At 41.0% G+C, this 22,930-nt stretch overlaps 1 protein-coding gene across 1 annotated transcript in view; it reads left to right on the top strand.

Moving 5' to 3' along the window:
• tead4 (TEA domain transcription factor 4) overlaps positions 1-22,930 on the top strand; it is a 34,256-nt gene that overhangs the window by 5,764 nt on the left and 5,562 nt on the right. The window contains exons 2-9 of the mRNA XM_020624255.1: positions 2,135-2,490; positions 14,348-14,412; positions 16,773-16,835; positions 18,216-18,350; positions 18,609-18,652; positions 18,947-19,008; positions 19,201-19,331; positions 19,927-20,100. Coding sequence (XP_020479911.1) covers positions 2,484-2,490; positions 14,348-14,412; positions 16,773-16,835; positions 18,216-18,350; positions 18,609-18,652; positions 18,947-19,008; positions 19,201-19,331; positions 19,927-20,100 — 681 coding nt within the window. The 5' untranslated portion in view covers positions 2,135-2,483. The remainder of the gene's footprint in view (positions 1-2,134; positions 2,491-14,347; positions 14,413-16,772; positions 16,836-18,215; positions 18,351-18,608; positions 18,653-18,946; positions 19,009-19,200; positions 19,332-19,926; positions 20,101-22,930) is intronic.

Consider the following 22,930-nt stretch of genomic DNA (forward strand, 5'->3'; position numbering starts at 1 on the left):
TCTAAGTCACAGTTTCTGAGCAGCTGTGCCAGGCTGAACTATTTATTTAAAATATTTTTAACATTATCTTATTGGCCATCAGGTATTAAAACCTTCACAGCCTCACAGGAGAAGACGGTTTTTACTAGATGATTATAAACAGTGTTACACTTACAGTAACTTTGGTGTGTTGTCAGTTCAGATTTTCCTCTAGGGTCACATAAGAGTTCAGTGGATAAGCATGCGATGTCTGCAGACAACTCATTATAAAAATAACTATTTCAGCTGTGTAGTTCTTTCTTCTCACTGTAAGAATTTATGGAGAACATTACCATTATGTAGAAGAGTTAGAAGCTATGAGCTGCTCTAATGTACGGCTACAGCGAACAACCTTTTTTTATTATTAGTTAACCTGTTGATTTAATCTATATACAGTAATTGTAGAAAAAAAACATCTCAAGTCCCCAGAGTCCAAGATAATGCCTTCATATTGCTGACACTCAAAGATATTCAGTTTTCATGAGTCTGTTTTTGTGTGCCTTTTACATCTACATCTGTGTATACATGTGTGTGAGAGTGGAGAGCGATGGGGAGAAGGGCTGACTAGCCGGCCGGACGCTTTGCAGGAAGCATTGTGGAACATCAGGGGGCTCAGAGGAAGAGCGAGGGGGACTGGCTGGAGAGTCTTACAACACAGTGACCTTACTGTACCATCTCCACACACATTCATGGCTGAGATTACAACTGACTTAAGGGTTCCTCCTTTTTTTCTTTGTTTCCCTAAATGGACATTGATGTCCCTTAGTTTTATGGCAGCAGGAAAACCGTCAGTGACAAACACAAAGGTCTGTTTGTACTGACTCATGAGTTGCTATGCTCTTGCCTTTGCTCTGTACCCGGTTCCATTTTTCTCCCGCATGTCCGCTGAGAGGAAGAGGTGGAGCCGATGTCTCTCTCATAGTCTTCACCCAAATGTATAAGCACTGTGTCCACATTCTAAGCAAGTGTTGTCTATAGAAAATAGGATATGGATTTGTGTGTAGACATTCTTCAAGTGAAACATGCCTATACTATCACTTGCTGTTATGTATATCCCACTGCTCTCTGGCCAGTTTTGTTGTCATAACAGCCAGTGGAATATTAAGTCAATATTTGAGTTGGTCAGCTGGTTGTTGTAATGCTCCCCCACCCAAAACATTGCACAAACACAATGATTAGACATCGATTAGAATCTTAGCTGTGGACCTATACTATTGATAAAGAAACAGGCAACCTAAAAAGCCCTCTGGCCTTAATATCCTGGGTATGATCCTTCTTGGCATGTGTGCCTCTGTGTGACTAAGGATGGCGATCCCACTTTAATGTTTCCCCTCATTTGTTGACTTTAATTCCCACCCTGCACCCCTGTCCCCCTGCTACTATTTCCTCAACGCTAGGTGCCACTTGATTTGTTTTCATGGTGGCAATAACATCATTAATGATCTGAGGTGCTTTTTCCAAGGTACGATTAGCAGCTGGAGGCTGATGTGGCCGTGCAGTGTGCCATCAGTATAACTCCCTTATTCTAGCAGTTAGGTTGCTAACCAAACCTAGCTGAGCTTGCCATTTATTTTACAAACCAATTTTAGGATGAGAATGTTAGTCTGATTTTTGTGGCTTTCGTGTTTTAATTCAATATGAAGGATTACATGGTCTGCAGATTTTGCCGCCTTTGAGCTTATGAGACCCTGTCAAACACGGCTGGATAAACGTAAGCGTAGTGCACAGTCTCAAAGGCCATATTTCTGCATTCCTGAATAATTGACATTTTATGAGTGAATTTTGTAGGTGAAGGGTTTATGAAGTTTTTGTCTAAAGCAACCCACATATTCATGAGAAGCATTGACATGATAAGCGTATTAATTATTTAATCAGCAGAGAGAAAATAAATTAACAATTTAAATAATCAATAATTGTTTATGTTGATTATTAAGCAAAACTGCCATAAATTTGTGGATTCCAGGTTATTTAATTCTTTCATTCACAAAACTTCTGGAGCCTAGATTTTTGAGAGAAGAACCTCAGAAATCCTTCCCCTGAATAACTCTGGATTTGAGAAACTTCCTCCTTGTGCAGTACCATATTAAATTTAACATCCTTTTCTTGCTTTTTCCAGGACTGTCCTGCCACATCCAGACTCCTCATCATCACCTGTGGATTTCATACAAACAGGTCCACTCCTTGGAGCCTCTTCAATCTCCCTCCACCCTCATCTCCCACTACCCCTGACCCTACAACCCCTTTGCTGTGTGATCCTCTTTTTTTGTCCAACCACGTCTGCGGAGTGGGTGCCAGCTCCCTCCCCCAGGGGTGGGAACGAGGAGCTAGGGGATGGACTCGACAAACCCCTGGAGAATGATGCAGAGGGTGTGTGGAGCCCTGACATTGAGCAGAGCTTCCAAGAGGCCCTGGCCATCTACCCCCCCTGCGGCCGTAGGAAGATCATCCTCTCTGATGAGGGCAAGATGTACGGTACGCCCAACTCTATTGTCATCTGTGTACCATGAGGTGATAAACACAAGGCCTGCCAACACATGCAGGCCAGAGATGGGGAGAATTCTCCTTAAATTCATGCAAGTTAGGACCTTATCTTTCTCTGTAGTATGTAAATTTCAGATTCAGTTAAAGCCATAAATATCCAATTAATATCTTATACAGAAACAACACAAACCAATTCAAAACTAAATCCTTTGTAAAAATACTTGACCTAAAAATAATCAACAATGACTCACCTATATATTTGGATGCTTGTAAAGCAAGTTAAGCTATGCTTTTCCTTTGTAGCCTGCTTCCAGCGTATTGAGAGCTTGATCATTGCACTGTGGGTCTGAAAGTCAAACATGAAATTTACAAAAGATTTAAGTTTACTACACATACAGAATGAAGCAAATCAGCTCTTTATTTGCCTGACAACGATAAAACCTGAAGCCATCTGACACTAGCCAGTCATGTTGGAAGGAAAGGTGGGTTTAGAAGAGCAGCCATCAGATGCTACCTATCACAATTGGTTGTAAAGACTAGAAAATTACAAATTATTGTAACTGTGTTGCAAGAATAAGATTGTGAGCCAAACCTGATCAGTTTGAGAGAATTAATTTAAAAATCTTAAACCAAATTTATTATTTCTGCAAAATAACTTTACTAATTATTTACTCTTACAGCTTGAGACTTCTCATACTTTGGAAAGCAGTGAGAATAAACAAATCTCCAGACATCAGTGGTGCCTCAGCAGACAAAAAAGTGAAGCTGGATCTGGTTATACTGTAGGAAGCATTTTTAATAAGCTTATTATTAAGGTACTGCAAAGTGCATCATGTTAAAAAGCTCTCCCTGTAACTGTCTGCTCCAGAGCTCCATATTCCAGATTTTGCCAAGCAATGACTCCTTCCTACCTCTGATATTTACTTCCTTATTTCTTATACATTACTTTCCATAATGCACATACTTTACTGTGGGAACTACTGAGCTCATATTGTCATGACTGGCCACAAAAACATCTTGATCATCCTAAACAAGACAAGTTTGAAGACAGAAACATTAAAAAGCCTTTGCTGTACCTTTTAAAACTGTGGGGAAGTCTTCTGAAACAGAATGTGATTATATTTATCACTAACATGTCAATTAGAAATTCAGGACCGTGGTGAAATATTTCTTGTAGATGGGTAAAAAAGAAGTTAAAGGCTGTTAACCTCTCCTCACCCATATCTGCAGTATTGTGGGGCATTAAAAGACAAATGTTTGCTTCTGCACACTCTCCAGCTGTAAACTGTACTTCATATGGTCAGACAATTTGTTTCACATAGTCGCTCCCACACACACCCATTCACTGCCACTCCTCATCTTCATGTTTCACATCACTCCTGTTTCCTGCACAGCTGTCAGTTCCATTCAGTCTCATAACATACTGTGTGATGACATGATGTGTCAGAAACAGGCGCACACACTAATCACTCATTCTTCTACACGCAAACATCTAATATGCTTCAGTTTTTTTAGCAATTAAGTGACATGAGCAGAACAATTAAAATTTAAAAAATAGCTGGAAACTAAATGAATTTAATGTGATTTCCACCGTCTTCACCATACACTGACTCGTGTTGGCAAGATCTTTGCCCCATTGTACCTCTGGCTGTGATTGTGGAGAGCAAACTACCAAAATTAGCTCCAAATTGCTCACTACAAATGTGTTTTGATGAGCAGGGATAAATCTCACTTCCTATCCAGAATATGCTGTCTAAAGTGGACCTTTCCAGACTAATTGACCAGATACCACATTGTTTACATTATTTGGCTACAGACTCAGTGATTCCCTGTTGTGCCCAACTGAGATTTCTTTATTACAGTACATTGATTTGAGGTAAAGGAGCAACAAAATAACTGTATGCAGGCCTTTCCTAAGTGAAGCTGTGGGTAATGTCATTGCTAAACAGGTGTTGGGAAGGTGAGACAGCATGCTGAAAGATGTTTGCTAACAGATGGCTGGCCACAGTGTCATCCTGTTGTTTCAGAGCGGATCTGCTTGGTGGAAAACAGGGCAGACTGAGGTAGTGGTGCTATCAGACATGTTTTGTTTCTGTGCCAGACAGCTTCTTTAACTGTTAGCTCTAGCCTAGCTTAGCCGCCTTTTGAGGTCATAGCCATCCTCTGATCTCAACTTAAACCCTTATAAAGCCTGTAATAATAGTTGGAAGGGGGCAGAGGATATGGATGGGGGGGCAGGTGGCTTATTCTGTGTCACCGGGATGGGGGGCTGGATGGGCAAAGGTGGTGGTGGCAGGGGATTGGCAGTGCAGGCACTGAGGTGCTCCTTCCTCCCTGTGGGGGTCGGGGACCGCAAGGGAGTGTGTTGGCCCGCCAGGAATGGCATGTGTGCTTAGGAGCATTGGGGTTCAAGGCAACTTGGCTGTAGCCATAAACCAGAATAGACGTTTACCCTTTGAGTGCAGCGAGGGGAGGAGTGGGGTGGACAAATAAACCAAGGTGGCCACTGGGATCTTGCATGGCCTTGGGGCTCACCAGAACTCTCTCACACCTGTCCCAAGAGTGTGTATATGTGTGTTTCAAAGTGCGAAAGGTAGAGGTTATGTCTTTGTGCTTACCCCCTCTGCTCCTTGCAGACTCCCTGTCTCTCTTTGTCTTTTATGAACAACCACCTCTCTCCCTGTCAGTCGCTCTGTCTGCCTTTCAGTTCACCTCAACTGCTCTTTGAGTTCAACCTGACAGGCCTGCTACATAAGCAAGATTTATGACTTGAGAGATGAGACCAGACTGAGCCCCTGCATGGCCTTCTTTGCCCCCACTGCCCCTAAACAGCCCCAGTAGTCCTTCCCTTACAGCGCTGGCAGGTCCACAGTCTTCCACATTTATCACTATTCCTGGGATCACACATAACCAGTGACTAAAGTCATTCAAGCAGCCACAATCAATGCAAAGCTGCTTTGAAGGTCTTTAGTGTTGTTGAAGCACTGATGAGTGGTCCTAAATCAGGTATACAAATCAAATATCAGCTGAGAATATTTTTAAAGGCATACATGAAATGCTGAAGCAATGACTTTATAGTTTTAGAAATGTTATTTAGTCTCCTTGCTGACGCTAAATATGGACACACAGACAAAACAAACTTCTAGCAAAATAACTACGTGTCGGTTGGTGGAGCATGACATACTCTGAATTTTAGGTTGAATTCCCCTCTGGGGAATGAATGCCATTCTTTGCTAAACAATATGATATTGAGTCTCTTAGCAGCGAAACAGAAGGAATGTGTCCAGATTGCTTTCTCCATTGTGAATTCCTAAACTGAATAGAATGTTTTTACCCCACATTCTGTGTACATTCACTATATTTTTTTTCCTCATAATAACTAAAATAATGGGCATAGCGCTGGCCGTTGCGTCCATTACTCAACAGACCTATTAGCTCGCTTATTAGAGATGGTGTTACAGATATTGTGGCGGTTATGTGCTCCAGTGGTAATTCGACTTGCATCTGCCAAGGAAAACATTTCCTGCCTTGTGTGGCTCTCAGTGAGACACATGCCCTGTGGTCTGACCGAAGGCCTCATGCTGCAGTAATGGAAAAACAGTCCCAAACTTGTGCAGTGGAAACCAATCTGCTGACAGCTCTCACTAGAAGAATGTGGCGCTGGCAATATGATTATCTTTCCTTGTTAATTTGCTGCCATATAACTGCCGTGATAATTTATGTGCCACTTTTGCAACTGTAATTGTTTTATTTGATGATCTTTTTATTTAGGAGCATTAAATCACATCATTGTTATGCAGCTGTTTGGTTTCGTCACACTACATTTCCTAACATCTGTGAGAGGAGCACTTTTCTCACATTTTGATGGGTCTTACTTTCTGTGAAAAAAATATTGTCCATGTTAGTGAAGTGGATAAAGTCAACAAAGCTTTCCTTCATAGTGGTATGTTTTCCTGTCAGTTCAGAACAAAGAATACCAGTGAATCATGCTCCCACTGAAGTTTGCTTGTGCAACGTGTCAACCCATTGTTGAGCTTTTTTTTTTACATGACGCAAATGTGTTTTTGTCTCAAGTGATCCTTAGAAATGTGATATAGAAGTAAGCAGAAAGCAAGAGCAAGTCCTCACCCAGTTCCAGACTTTGGCAGTGAAGGGAGATATTCACAGATGACATTGGCTTGTTGACCTTTGAAGAGGCTTCTGGGACCTGTGGCTTCTGTTCATAACCATGTCACAGTTCTCTGCTGAAATGTGAAATTCTGTATTGCACAAGTTTAGGTAATGTTTGATGATGGTATACTGGAAAAGAATGATGTCTTTTTTCATACAGGCAGAGAGAGAGGAAAGACAGGCTGGAATCAAACTGCAGATATTGCATTTAAAGTATATGGATCTCAGCATCCAAAGGCATTCTCAAATTTGTTTTACTTCAATGGACTGGTTCTGAATGTTACACTAGTTTTCAGCTTGCCGTGCACGCATTCTTATACTTCAAAAATGTTCAGTACATTTTGTTGGTTTGTATTACACCTTGCTTGAAATGCTTAATTTTAACAATGGAATTTAGCTAAATGATACTATGTTGTGATCATATCATTACATGTTCTCTGGAGAAATGCTTCACCCCAACATGGCAGTGTAGAGACACTATTCAGATAGTTAATTCATTTCAGTTACTGAGTTAATACGTTAGTCGGTGCATAGCAGGTCAGTGAACATATGAAAATGTGTGGTGTGGTTACAGGTGCATACAATTAAACAAATACTGAATTAAGCTTGAATTAAGCTAAAGTCCCAGAACTTTCTATGTATTTACCTAAACTAAGTAAACAAAATTACACTGTGATTTCCAGGAAAGAAATGGGAAAGTTGAAGGAAATTATGAGTAAATGTAAATAAATGATCTGTAAAATTAGGTGCTACGTCTCATCCTCCAGTTCCCTCATTAACTCAGTCTGTGTAAGTTGGTCTCTGGTTATCTCAAAGTTGTCTTTCATGCTTGCCAGAGCCACAGCTTCCTCTCTGAGTGACTCTCATATTCAGAGTCCTGCACCCATCAGCATGGCAACCAGTTGCAGTCCGAGCCAAGTTTGCTCTTGATTTCTGACCAAGTATAGTGTTTCTAACAGAACAGTAAATTTAACGGACGTTATGTTAAATGAACACAACATGGCATGAGTGTCTTTGTAATGACTGAGACTAATTCCAAAGCAGGCTGCGTGAGACTCAACATATGTGAACTGCATATACAGATTAATAGACGTCTGACTTGTTCGGATGCTTGCGTCTTCAGCTGATCTGTGGTGTCTAGATAATGTGACAGACACAGCTCTGTTACATGGCTGTCACTGCTCACCATGTCTTAATGGTTAGAGTAGTACAGACAGAAATAGTGATGGAGATGGAGGAAATAATTGGTAGGAGGTTCAGATTTATTCTCCTGCTCATGTGACTTCTCACCAAAGAGCACTCCCGCAAAGACGGCACATGATGGAGGCTCAGGTGTACTCCATCAGTGTTACAAAAAAGAACTAATTTATAATGCCAATAAAAGATAAATACATCAACTTCAACTTTACACTCGTGGCCATTTTTTTCTTCCCATCACCTGCTGATTTTAAAGGAAAGTACAAATGTTAAATTATATTTTCCTATTCTTTACTTTGAGGAATTATTAGTTATTATCACCTACTGACTTTCAGTGCAACCATATTGTAATGATATGATCACAACATAGTATCATTTTGCTAAATTCCATTGTTAAAATTAAGCATTTCAAGCAAGGTGTAATACAAACCAACAAAATGTACTGAACATTTTTGAAGTATAAGAATGCGTGCACAGCAAGCTGAAAACTAGTGTAACATTCAGAACCAGTCCATCAAAGTGAAACAAATTTGAGAATGCCTTTGGATGCTGAGATCCATATACTTTAAATGCAATATCTGCAGTTTGATTCCAGCCTGTCTTTCCTCTCTCTCTGCCTGTATGAAAAAAGACATCATTCTTTTCCAGTATACCATCATCAAACATTAGCTAGCTAATGGATTTTGGAGAAAAAGCTGAAGTTCAGTTTATCATTCACTAAGATAAAAACACAAAATGCCTGTAAATCAGGTAGTGGCCATAAAGAGATGAACTACAACATATCTGTAGTGACACAGCTGTTACACTATCAGTTTTTAAGTGATCCACACTTTGAGTTAAACCCAATATGCTCTGTGACTGTCTTAATACCCAGCAGGGCTGTTCAGCTCTGGCTCAGTACTAACATAGTACTTGGCTATTTGCTTGTACTGTATTTAGGCTTGACAGAGGTCTTTTCCACAGTTCACTATGGTGCTCGCAGGCTATACCAAAGGGGGAAATAACACCCAGCCAAGACATTCCTTCAGCCTAAATGTGACCCTTGTTTTCCTGAGCAGACACAGTGGGGCACATGTGGTGTGGAGGGAGAACGTATGGCTGGCAGATGTGTCTTCAGAGAGGATGGGAGTTTGTATACAGTTAGACATACAGGCACAACTGTACATGCACATACTGACCTGAACTGACTCAGAATTAGTACACGATCTGAATCTGACAAAAGTTAAACATACTGTATTGTGGTTTACAAACAATTAATACAGCAAAAAATGTTGTTGCTGCAGACCTAAACAATTGAAGAGATGGAACTATCACTGAAGGGTTTTGTCGAATAAGGAGTATAATGTAATTTAAGACCTAATTTTTAAATCATGTGGGATAGGGTGGTTTATTTACATAGCACTGTTGTTGTACATGCATACAAAGACAAACAGGACATGCAGTGATGTTGAAGCAGCAGATGCAGGACCCAGTGTGGACCAGTCAGTGTACAGGAATTTCAGGAATTTACTGGTCTGAGAGAGAGACATTGAGAAGGAAAGACAGACCAAGACTAACTGCAGCCTTATTGGGCAAGAGCAGATTTATGACCAATCAGGCCCAGGGGTTGACTTTGGAAGGGACACTGTAGGTCACCTTCACTGACGCTGTCCTCCTCTCTATGACCTCTGCTAACAGGCCTGAGGACGAGAGGAGAAGACAAACTGGCAAAACAGTGTTCGCAAGAAATTTAGGGGTCATCTTTGATCAAGGATTGTAAAAATTAATTATATTTTGTTTTTGATAGAATTTAAGATACCCCATTTGTACTGAGGCGCTTACAGCAAGTCTATTCAATTTGGACTGAAATAATAATCATGAAAAGTTGTTTTTATATGCAACAAAATGAACCTGCCTTCAATTCATGACTCTTAGGGAGTCTTAAGATACATACTTTTCAGTCTTCATGTAAACAAACATGCACAGATGTGATTCACATTTGCACAGCTGTTTTTCAGGTTCAGGTCTAGTGTTCAAATCATGTCTTCAGTTTTATTTGATGAGTAGGGCTGCACAGCAACTTTTTGAGGTTTAGGAGATGTGTTCTCTTTTGTCACCTGTTGTTACTCATACCACTTTCTGTGTAGATCTGTAAGAATATTTACAGCATTACTTGCTTGTGTATGACCGGAATCTGAGCTAACTAAATACTGTTGTGCACCAGTTTTCTGTAGCGATGCACTCTGGGTCGGTATCAGCAGCAATATGACTTCGAGCAGTCAGGCACTGGCCAGATTGTGACTGATCTACATCATTCTTACCTTTCATAAAAATAATTCCATTTAGTTCCAGTGAGGTATAAAGATTTTAAATTTTATAAACTGCCACTCTGTATTTGCAGGTATCCTGAGTTGAGGTATCAGGTGTTTGGAGGGAAAAAGTTGGATCGCTGCACTGAATGTCATGTCTCTTTTATAATGACAGTCTACAAATAAACTGTTTATTGGGTCCCACAAGTGTTTTTGTCAAAATACATTGTTTGGCCACTGGGACAGCTTGGTAGTAAAGATGACCCTAACAGCATGTTTGCCTCTAAGTGACACATGCCCTTAGTAATATTGTGATGACATGGTTGAAATGACTCAGGAAAATCTTGAGATTTAGGGAGGTTCATGTGCCATCGTTCTGTAATTACAGTTCAGCAAACGTTTGGGCTGCTTTAAGATAGAAATGCACAATTTAAAGTATGCTTTGGGACATAGTACCACTCAGAACAACTTTAGACACATGCTTTTGAGTCAGTTTCTGTTCAAATGCATATTCAACTTTGAAAAATGAGGAGTGAAGACAGTTCTATCTGTGGCAGTGTGGAAACAATAAATATCCAGCAGTATACAATAACCAAATCAATTCAAAGCAGAGACTGGAAACTTAACCAACATGCACCAGCTGCAGTGCTGTTCTCTATAAACTCACAAATGACTGTATAGTATTTTCTAACTCCAATCTAGCAGTATCCCCTGAACTCTGGAACACCCGACTGCACTTCTGCTGTGGTCGGTCACTTTTCATGCCCTTAAGAAATGTTTCCAGAATCAGATTTCCCCCAGACAAGTTCGTGACTGTGGGCAGTGTGATAAACAACATCAAACTGCAGACCAGTGGGTGATGGTGTAATGTTCCTTCTGACTTTCCTGCAGCCTTGGCTGTCTGTGCTACTCCCATTGGATATCATGATCTCATCGCTGTGTGACTGACTCCCCTCTCTGATCTCATGGGTATTTTTGATGGACCCTTCCCCGAGTAGTCACACTAGGAGTGGCAGAGCATCTGATACGAGATGAAGCAAAGCCTCTTCAACAGCCCATTAATGAAGCTGTTTAATGCTTACAATACATACCTAATTTTGAATGGGGATGCTGCCATAGCAATAAAACAGTCTTTCCTCTGTGGTAGAATACCTTTTTAAATCATTATTCCTGAGAGTTTCTTTTGAACGGTTTTATATGCATTCTGCCTAGCATTTTCACTGAGGAACTTCACAACCCTTATTTCCAGCATCTTTCAAGTTTGTGCTTGACTTGCGGTTAACATGGCACTTTCCAGGTTGATTAAGTCTGACAGTATCTTAAGCCCAGGAAAGTCTTGCAAATCCATAACATGGTTTCAACAGTGTCTGGCTACCAAAATGAAAAGAGGGGCTGCTTTTCTGAATTCTTAGAAAGTTTTTATTCATCTGTGCAGACCTGTTCATGCATCTGTGTCTGCAACTTTGAAAATCCCTGTTGGATTGGATACACAATGTACATTTTACTGTACAGAGAAGATAAATTGCTGGGAACTGGAGGAACTTGCTGATGTAATGTGAGGAACTCGATACAGGCAACTTAATGTTCATTTGAGGTCAAGTACTGTGAGGAGTTTGACAAAGCTCTATGTTTGCCTTTTCAAGAGTTTGATTGCAAGGAAATGTGGAACGCTTTCTTAATCCCCGGGGAATTAAAGAAATATGTATTTAGGGGCTCAAACAATCGGCAGGCGAGTGCACGTCCCGATAAACACTAAACGGTTGAGGAGTTGCAGCCGTGAAAGGAAAATAAGATTGAGATGGAATGAATGCCATGTGTGTGAATGTGTGTATGTGTGAGTTTATGTCTATATTTATTGCATGTGTGTGACAGTGTGTATAAACTAAAGTAGACAGCATTTGAGAGAGGGGGTTAGTTCACATAAACCTCACACAAAAGCAGTTTTACAGCTAGGTAATGTGTGTGTGAATGCATGTTTCAGGGGCCTGGAACTTTATAAGGACTAATATCCACCACTTTTTCCTCTTTTGTCCTCCAAGCCAACACTTATTAATTCACAGATTTACAGATAATGTCACTGTGTTGTATAAGGTGAACACTTTTAACAATTGTACCATTTGAGTTTCTGTGTTGCTTCGGAGTCCATTTTTTAAATATCAAATGCTGAAGTTTCATTTTACTTTCACTACTTGATTTAACCAGAATAATCCACTCAGTGTCAGTATTCAGTTTTGCATACATTTATTTAAATAATAAAAAAAAAAACAGCAAATACAACATGTCTTCAGCATATCATGATTACATATAGTGGTACTATAATCCAGCAGGCAGCTCTTGAACACTGAATTATTGGCTCCTGTTTACAGGATATGTGGGTCCCACATTTCTATAGTGTTTGCTCCTAATCATGTGTGGCCATTGTGTGTGGGATGGTAAAGTTATATGATCATGATTTAATAAAAGCTTCCATAGAGCATGCACAAATATGAATGCCAAAATAATGTGTAATAAGTCATCTAAACATCATTAGCCTCAGTATGTGATTTTTCTTTGGGAAATTCATTGCTAGTTGTCTTTAGAGTCCTTAAAAGGTGGAGACTGGAATAGTTGACTTGCATGAGCACCGGGGAGAAACTGTGTTTTGCATTTTGCATAAAATCCGATCACTTTTATTGGATGAAGAAATTTTTTATGGGAGTTCAGAAGGACATCAGCCTTTTTCTTTAAAAAAAACTGATTGGCCCATCTGTAGAGTGTTGTGAGGTCTGAACCAAGCATCACTATTTGAGGGAATGTCTGACGAGTTTGAGCCAGGTTGTGTGTGTGTCGTGACAGATCTGTGTTAATCTACATGGGGATGTGGTGCCAAGGGGAAAATGACCTTGTTTAAGAGGTAGTGCAAAGTTTAGCAAACCCTTGTATGTTTGTGTGTGTGCATTTGTTTGTATTTGTGTGGGGCCCTGTGTGGGAGCGTGAGAGTTCTCCTGAGTGCTACAGTTGTGTGATACACTGTGTAACTGCTCTTGAGTGTGTGTTGTTTGTCTGATCTCTAATACCGAGCTGCCATTAATCTATTATTTAACAATTTATCTGATAATTCAAGTAAATGGCAGTAGTATATAGTCTCTAAAGCCGCATAATTTATTGTCAAACCTACATTTGCATCAAAAACTCACAGACTATTTGTGAATAATGCTCCAGAATGTTGAGTGTTACTCATTTAAGCCTTTAAACTCGAGATTTACTTTTGAAGAAGAAGGTGAAAGAAGCCACATGCCCGTTGCCCTCTGCTATAACCAGAGATTCTCGATGGGGGGTTATGGGGGGTTATGGGGGGAAAGCCCAAGATTTACTGTCAGCATAAAGGCATAATCCATACACATTGACATACGCACCAGCTGCTTGGCGGCCCCACCAGACAGGCCACCCTTTGGTCACCGGCCCATGTCATGTCTATCCTGACTCTGGTCTGAGGATCGCATGGCTGCAGCCTCCACCTGCTCTGCCAATGTGACCTGTCTGTCATCAGTAGCAGCACGCAGACACACACTCACTGTAGAGATATGAGCTCAGTGTACACTCGGGGGGGTCAGCCTGAGACCGACGCAAGCTCTCACACAGGCAGATGTATGTACTTAGTGATATACTTACACTTGCAGTTTTCAGCGTTGACACACTTGACAGCCTTGACTCTTGCTATGGGGATGTGTGTTTGCACACTTATCTATATGTGCATGCATGCAAACAAATATTTTATGTGCACACAGATGTATTTTAACTAAGTAATTTATTGGATTATATGGTGACAGTAATGACAGCATTACACAACCATTTGTATAAATATGTGCAGTCTATACATTTTCATCTTTTCTCTGTCTCACTACTTGAGAGTAATTAAGCAACCTACTTTGACTTTTTTGATATGTACATTTTAAATTCTTATTAAAAATAAGGACCAAGTTGTCTTTCACCTATTAATTCTCCTTTCATTTATTTTATATAACTATTTACAATAAGACAAGTGGTAGTTACAGTATTTGACATTAATATTCATTAAAGTCTCTCCACATTTGAAAGGAAATACAAAATAAAACATTTAATGTCATATTAATTTAAAATTACATTGAGCTTGAAAATTTCCACTAAGTGTTAATTGTTGTCAAACTAAAACAGTGTTTTTTGGATCATTACAGGACGAAATGAATTGATTGCACGGTACATCAAACTTCGCACAGGGAAGACACGGACCAGGAAGCAGGTGAGTTGTCTGCAAAAGCCATTTGACGCAGCCCCTATTTTTGAACCCTTCCACAAAGTCCTGTCTTGCTGAGTGATGTCCCAACAGTCTGGCCGCCCCCCCACCCCCCACCCCCCAAACTCTCCTAAAAGGGTAAATGACCCATCTCTCCCGCCTACATAGAAAACAGGGGATGGCGATTGATTTAGGGCCCGGGCCCACTGCACAGGTGCTATAGGATCAAGTGTCGGTGTTCTTTCTTCACCACCTTGTGGATCTGCTGCTTGTTAGAAGGGTAAGAAAGTTGGGGAATATGGTGATCTGGATGGGAGACTGAGGCGGGAAGGGTGAGGGATTTGGAACTTTATCCTCACTATGGTATTCGATATGGATGGACTGATGTATGGGCAGTGATGGATGTGAAGAAAAGGGTCTCTGCTAATGCTAAGTTGTCTGGCAGTCAGTGTAGGAATGAAAAGAGATGAGTGGACGTGAGTAGAGAAGGGCGGCAGTGACGGGTCAGAGATGGACAGTGGGACAGGTTGGAGTGATAGAGTTGCTGCTTCAACAGCATTAACCTGACTGGCTGTTGTGTAGCACAGCTCCTTAAGGACAATCAAGTGGGTGGAGCTCTGACGGAGACAGAAGACACCAGCAACAAAGGTTCAGTGTCATGTAGGAAAGAGGGCAGTTTTTAATTATATTAAAATATACAGTAAATTCAATCATTAAATGATGGTTCAGTAATAATTTGCTTTTCAAAACAATTCATTAGTTAAAGTCAAGGAGTAAACCCTTTGGAATTATCACCATTTGCGTATACATGTGTATAAAACTGTGGACAGATCGTCAATCAAGTAACAGTCATAAACAAATGCACTCTACTCATAATATTGTATTGTTTTTGTCCATATTAAATAATGATGCTCACAGTGTAGGTTGAAAAACAGCAGGCAGTTTTAGGGAGTAGTGAACTGCATGTAATTAAACTAATAGTTTTACTATATTTTGCAGTCACTTGCTAGTAGTTGAACTACATTCATATTTCCATAGTGATTCAAGTAATTAAAATACTTTTTGCCATTTTTGTGTAGTTAGCTGCTGACCCTACAATGCTGGGGCATTTACAACTTAAATAGAACATTCCTTGCAATTTTGTCCTTGTGAAAAGCCTGGATGGGATTTTTTTTTTTCATCCAGGACATGTTTAGGTTTGAGGGCTATTCCAGGAAGTTGGATTGTTTTTTTTTCCTGATATGTGACTCATCTATATTATATTTTGTTATAAATTCGTGCATTGTCCATTTGATTGTTTTTTTTTACATTACAAAATAGTTTGAACTACTTTTTCTAAGTAGCTTTAGTTAACCAGACTAGATATTTCCCTATGGTAGTTTTGCTGTAGTTCAGCTTTGTTCAGTGTGAAGTGATTGGTAGCTTGTAAAGTTGTGTTTTCGCAGTAGTTTCCCTAACACTGCCCCTAGGCTAATAACTTCAACAAAAGTTGATGGAAGTCAGGAGTTAGCAAAGCAGGAGTCCAGTCAATGAAATAAGGGTTGGAGGTGTGGGTTAGAGCTACTTTGACTTTTAAAAAACACAAACCAGTGTTTTCAGTTTGCTATTCACAGTGTAAACCATGCCTCGCAACAAAGAGATCTCAGAAGACTTATGACCAGTAATTGTTGATTTGCTTAAAGCTGGAAAGGGTTACAAATTATTCTTAAAGAATAAGAAGATACTCAGTCCACAATTACACAGACTGTCCATAAATAGAGACGACTGAGTTCTGCACAATGCAGAATACTTAATGAGGAAAAGAAGCCCAGAGCCTAACTAAAAGCTTAAAGGAATCACTGGAGCAGGTTAACGTCTCTGTAAAAGGTCTCTCAGTGTCATATGCAAATCATGGTGCCTGGTTGCATGGAGCATGGTGCCTGTGGCAGGACACCACAGGCAAAGCTGCTGCTCTCCAAAGAAAATAAAAACATCACTGCGTGCCTGACGTTTGCCAAAGAGCATCTTGACACTCCACAAAATTAATGTTTTGGAGACCCACTCATTCTGTGCACAGTTGTGGACTGGAACGCATCCCAGTGGGCCTTGGGTGAGAGGTGTACACCGCAGGCAGGATGCCAAAAAGACAAACATTCACATCTTTGGCCAGTAGCTTTGTAGGATGTAGGATGAAACAGGGACACCAGAAGGAAATCCTTGTAAACACATATAGGTTGAAAACCCCTGTGGACCAGGCCAAGTTTGAAGCCCAGGATGTTCATACTGTGAAGCAGAAACAGTGCTGACCATAAAGTCACCATGCCACTCAAATGTGGCACACAGTAACAAATGCTTAACTCCGTTGGGATGTTGTCTGTGTCTTTCAGGTGTCCAGTCACATCCAGGTTCTAGCACGACGGAAAGCCAGAGAGATCCAGGTGAAGCTGAAGGTACGCTACGTGAGTCAACTTCTTTCTGTTTTTTATATTAACCAAATACTTTGGAAACAACATGATTTGAAGGAAAAAAAGAACATTCAAAATATGTGGAATTTATCAAATTAATAATTATAAATCAGCATCTTTGAATCCTACTGCTCCTCTGTGCACGTTACTTGCCATTAGTGTGTTGTCTTTTTATTTGAGATGGACTCATACTGGCTTTAGATCATGATGCTTCCATTTAGCTGTGGTCATTACTGTGATTTCAATTAATTTGAGCAGCAGCAGCAGATGGAAAGAGGGTGAAAACATTATTACTCAATATTATTTTCTCTTCCAATAAAGTTTCATGTTTTGTTAAAAGGTATTTCAACATGCCTGCCCCCTGCACTGACATGCATTCACGTTCCATTAAGACAAAGGACACAAACCACTGGCTATTTTAATTGCACTCTCTAATTGATGTTAGTTTTAAATAGGATGCTGACACATTTAGATGAAATGTGAACATATTTCTGGAAGCCCGAGGCTTACTGTGCATGAACAAGATGAACCAAATGCAATTGTCAGAAAACAAATTAATCCTTGCATTGTTCCTTCCAGGTATTACATTTGGTATTACCTCAATAAAAGTTTTGCTGTGTGGTATCCAGAGAGCCTACACATCTCTGTCACCCCGAGTACTTTCTCAGTTTACATTTCTCAGCCACATGCACTCACATGCTCGCACTCACAGTATGCAACAGGACTCATGTTGGACAGTAGCCATGGGAGTTCAGCTGGCAGGTCCCAGCAGTGGTCACAGGGTTGGCCACTGTGACAGGCCTTTTTAAATACGTCTTTGGTGTAACTGAGATCCCTACCACATGTACCCCCATATTTCAGCTATGCCCTTGTGTTGGCCAGTTCTGGGAAAAAGAATGCACCGTATGGCCTTGCCCATGAGGGCTGGGTGGCAAGTCCTTGTAGTCCTGTGCGGTATGGAAACTGCTGAAGGAGTGGATTCAAAAACAAGAGGTGTATCACTTTGCAGTACAGCACAGGAAAGGCAATTTCCTTGCTTTCTCATATTGTAAACTCTAATTGCATCAGCATTTAGTAGTTTTGATACCATTGTTAGGTGTTTTTTAACATATAACTCTGTTACCTGCCACGTCTTGCAGTATGACCTCCAACAGAATCTACTTGTCATCACTGTCTTGCCCATGCCAAAACAATAAACTCGACTGTAATATCACCTTCTTTTTAGCGCTCTGTCTGGCAGAGATTCACGGGTGATGCAAGCTAGCCTCAGTCTTTCATTTACCCTTTTAGGGCTCTCCTTGTGTTACCATTGAAGTGGGACACTGACTTAAATGGAGTCCGATCACTCTCTGTCCCATTTTGTAGGACCAGGCTGCCAAAGACAAAGCTCTGCAGAGTATGGCCACCATGTCCTCAGCCCAGATCATCTCACCCACAGCCTTCCCGAACAAGATGGCTCTCCAGGGCCTGTCTAGACCAGCTTATCCCACTACCGGTGGGGTGAGTCCCTGACCACTCTCCCCTATAAAATCAGATTAACTAGAAAGACAAAGCCACATTCATAAAAGCAATGCCTTTGACTTCATCCCAAGATATGCAGTTTTAATGCCAGTATTTCCATCACTACATACTGCAACATGTCCATCATTTCCTTGGTTGTTGGGTTATTTTTATCTTGTGACTGCTGTTCTTCTATGTAAATTCAGTATATATACATATTTATATCCTTTTTTTGTTTGTTTGTTTTGCGTTTCCTAGTTTTGGCACGGGGCACTTACAGGACAGCCAGGAGGCCATGAAGAGTAAGTAGCCATTTTTAAACTGTGTAGTGCAACGGTATCAATCCGTAATTTGTTTTCATGAGATCAGCTTACTAACCATCAGATACGTTTCAGTCAGGGAATGAATCTCAGAACAAATGAAAACATATCAGTACAATTATAAATAAAAGTCTTCAGCTGTCTGACATTCACCAAACCACTCTTCCACCTGCGTCTTTAGAGGTCAACTGGTCCAATTAGTATGTGAGATGGGTCCATGAGGCTGAGACTGTGCGTAACATACCTCTCCCTCTCCTGTCTGTCTCGTCTCTCCAGCATTAAGCCCTTCTCCCAACAGAGTTATGCCATACAAGCATCCGGCCCGGCCCCCTTAACAGGTGGGTGTTTTTTCTTCCTCCTGCTGTGTTGACAGAAGGCTGTCATGCCAGCAAAGCGCGGAGACGACCAGGCTTATGATATAGAGCTCACACAAAGCTCAAAGAAATAACTGCACTATTGCTGCATTTTCAACTTTTACTTTGTCACACTCAAACCATATATCTATGTACTGACTGCCCTCATGTCTGCAGGTTATGAAAGCACCGCAGGGCTGTCTATGTCTCCTGGTGCCCCCCCTTGGCTGGGTAGAAGTATTGCCAGCTCCAAGCTGCGAATGCTGGAGTTCTCTGCCTTCCTGGAGCAACCTCAAGACCCAGAGACTGTAAGCAGACAAGAATAGAGATGACTTTGTCTTATCTATGAACCAAAAGTGTTTTGCCCTCTTCACCAATGTTTATTTTACTGAAATAAAGCAGATGAAGAGGTTCAAAGAGCCAAAATTCAAAGATTCATCATCATCATCATCATCATCATCATCATCTACACAGCTGTAAAACAAGCAAACACACTGCTCAATACAGTAAAATGATACAGAGTAATATTACCCAAAGGTCTTTTAACTGAAAATCGAAGGAAACAGATGTGTTGAAAAAGGCTTGATATTGTGGCCTAATTCTTCAATCTTTGGTATGACAGCAACTCACAAAGGTTGTAGGCTGAATCCTGTTAAAGTATACTGTATATACAACAGCACATCACACCATAATGACTGGCAAAAGAGGGGGGGGAAAGTGTGGAACCCATAAGACAGCTGATAGGAAATTACATTATATATGATGCAATGGAACAGCAGGCCCAATGTGACACATGTCCTGGAGTGCCTGAGTGTGCACTTGGTGTTAATGGATATTTAGCAAATTGGGCATTTGACAGTTTTGGCTCTGCTCATCTCCTGATATGCACTTTTGTCTCTTCAGTTCAACAAGCACCTGTTTGTGCATATTGGCCAGTCTAACCCGAGCTACAGTGATCCCTATTTGGAGTCAGTGGACATCAGGCAGATCTACGACAAGTTCCCAGAGAAGAAAGGAGGCTTGAATGAACTTTTTGACAAAGGCCCACACAATGCTTTCTTTCTCGTCAAGTTTTGGGTAAGGATGTTTTTTTTTTTTGGAGAAGTCCAGTTCAGTTCACAGTTCATTCACTCTCTTTTCTTTCCCTTTCATTTCAATCTAGTTTCTCTAAGTTCACTTTCATTCTTTCAGTTAATTAAAAACCACTCATTTTAATTCAGACTCATTTATATATACTGTAGTTTGACAATCTGTGTGGTTTCATACATCATCAGAGCATATAATACTTTGCAAGAATAAAGGTGAAGTGAGGGCTCAGTGAATGCTCTTGTTAATGTTTTGCAGTGTCTGTTAGTTGTTGAAGGACTAGCAGTGTTAACTGTATTGTGATGCCTTAATCAGTGGAGTTAAAGGAATTTAAGTGTGATTTTAGGCCTAGAATGAATGGAAAGTCATTGCTCCCGTGACTTGATTGGTGATTTACATGCTAGCAAAAAGGACATTGCTGCACAGCATGGATTTGACATGCGTGTATTTGTATATATCTGTGATATATGTGTGTGTGTGTGTGTGTGACTGTGTGTGACAGCAGCCTCGAGGAGAGTGGCAGGCCTGATCTTTCACTAGGGGAAATGTGAGCCCAGGCACCTGTCTCCACACTATTAGACTGAGTCCAACCCTCATACACCCTCCAATATCTTTATTTATAGATAAGCCCCTCCAAAACATACACACAGAGAAACACCCAACGCACACTGAGAGAGATGAGAGAGTGAAGCATTATGACAAAGTCAACTTAAGATGCAGACAGATTGAGGATTGTGTGTGATTTTGCATTGAAACAATGCAAGTTAACTTGAAAGTGAGTATAAAAAATGATTTGGAGGGGAGAGAGAGAGAGAGAGAGAGAGAGAGAGAGAGAAACAGGGAGAATCGGGTATAATTGGACACGTCCACTTTGTTCATTTCTCTGATCTTACTACCTTGCTTTACCTCAGGACAAGACCTTTGGTATTTGTGTCAAGCACAACACGTACACAGTTACAAACCCCACCCTCTTGTTTACCTCGGGGTTCTTCCATCTACACATATAAAATATAAACACCTCTTGAAAAGGACTTTAACTCTGAAGTAACTTAATTCCAAAAGTTCTGGAAAGGTCAACTCATCTGCAGCTAAACCTTTAGTAAGAATCTGTGGTATATTCTACATGATTTTCTGCTTTTTATTTTTATTGGAATGTTGACTTTACAGTAAGAACAAATTAGTGGAACAGATCAGCATTCACCTGCCACTGCAAACCTGATCAAACAGTGTTAGGGATCAGTCTTCACATTTCACAAAACAGTGTTTTGCAGGTTTGAAAAGCATGGCGTTCCAAATAAGAAAAGATGACAAACAATCACAGGTTCTTAGCAGTAATGTGGATCCTTTAACTACTGTGGTTGGGTGTTCCAAGGTTGGAGGTTGGATGGACTGGTGGACACATAATGACAATCCCTCATCTTCATTACTGAGACACACTGTGAAACATGTTAGCAATCATGAGAGTAATAACTGGAAATGTTTCACTCTGACCGGTTTAAAAACTTGATGGGTCAATCCATGGGTTAAAGTTGTGTTGCATAGAGGCCACTGGTGACTTGCAAAGCAGATATATAATATAGTTTGAGCTACTGTGGTTAGGAGGGCCAAAGACTGTCAATGTCAAGTTCAAAGTGCCGCCTGGAAATGTCATGCTACCAGATGGCTTTGTATGTGGGGCACTACCCTTCTCATATGTTCGACTGCCACATTATTTATTGTGGAGAGATAGAAGACATTGGTGAGTGATGCATATTGGAAGTAGTCTTCTCCAATCCCTGGAAAGAGCAGCTGGACGAGCTGCGGCATTTGACTCAGGGGTGAGGAGAAAGAGGGGATGAGTAGTTCTACCATGTATTACAGAGGAAAAAAGAGGCAAGAAAAAGCAAGTAATAATAATAGGGACACAGACATTGTGAACAAGAGAAAGGGATGGCAGAGAAATGGTGGGTGGCATGACAACAACTCATTCGTCAATTAAATATTACTCTCTTGATTCATGCCAGTGCCTAGTAGGGCCAACAGTTATGACATGTGCAACTCGGCACTAGAGGAAAACAAGCTCATAATACTGTTCCCTCTCAGTCTGTTCATCTTATTCTATCCCAAGGGGGACCTCCAATTCTTAAGGCATCCATGGCAAAACGTAGAAATGCTACAAAACAGCTGGACATTTCAACACCCATACTGAAAAAAATACACAGCAAAGATGCTCTTGGCCATGAGAATAAGCAAAATGAAATCCTCACCACATCTAAAGATAAAATAATCTAATTTACACTATTGTAAAAGATGAACGGAGCCTAGCTGATGTTGCTGCAGTGACATAGCCATGTGGCAGGTCATGACTCGGGGGTGTACTGAGGTGCAGGTTGGCATGGTGACAGTGACAGGCGGTTGGCCCGCCTCCAAAGCTGTGGCATTCTAGATTGAATTTCCAGCAAACACCCCTGTCCGCCACTGGCTGCCATGCCCCTCTCCCCACCGTCCTCCTCACCCCCTCAGCGCCTGTGGCCCTGTCCTAACGGATTGTCTCACGCCTTTGAAGTGCCGAGGGAATCCGATTTGAGCTGGCTCTGCTAAATTGTTACACAGCCAGCCTGCCCACAATGATCTAATCAGCCAATTGCATGCTGCTGATTGTAATTGGATGAATTCCCTCGCAGGCTGTTAGGGAAGCAGGGAATGGCGGTTCGGAGAGGGTCACTAGGCCCTAGGGATGAAGACAAATAGAGGAATTACATGAGCCAGGGATGAAGATGAACGGGGTGATGAAGAGATGAGAGGAGGCTGAGCGGTGTCTCAATGGCCCATTAGGAGACAA

The sequence above is a fragment of the Monopterus albus genome, unplaced genomic scaffold, assembly GCF_001952655.1.
Source record: "Monopterus albus unplaced genomic scaffold, M_albus_1.0 scaffold7.1, whole genome shotgun sequence".
In the NCBI taxonomy this organism is placed as follows: domain Eukaryota; kingdom Metazoa; phylum Chordata; class Actinopteri; order Synbranchiformes; family Synbranchidae; genus Monopterus; species Monopterus albus.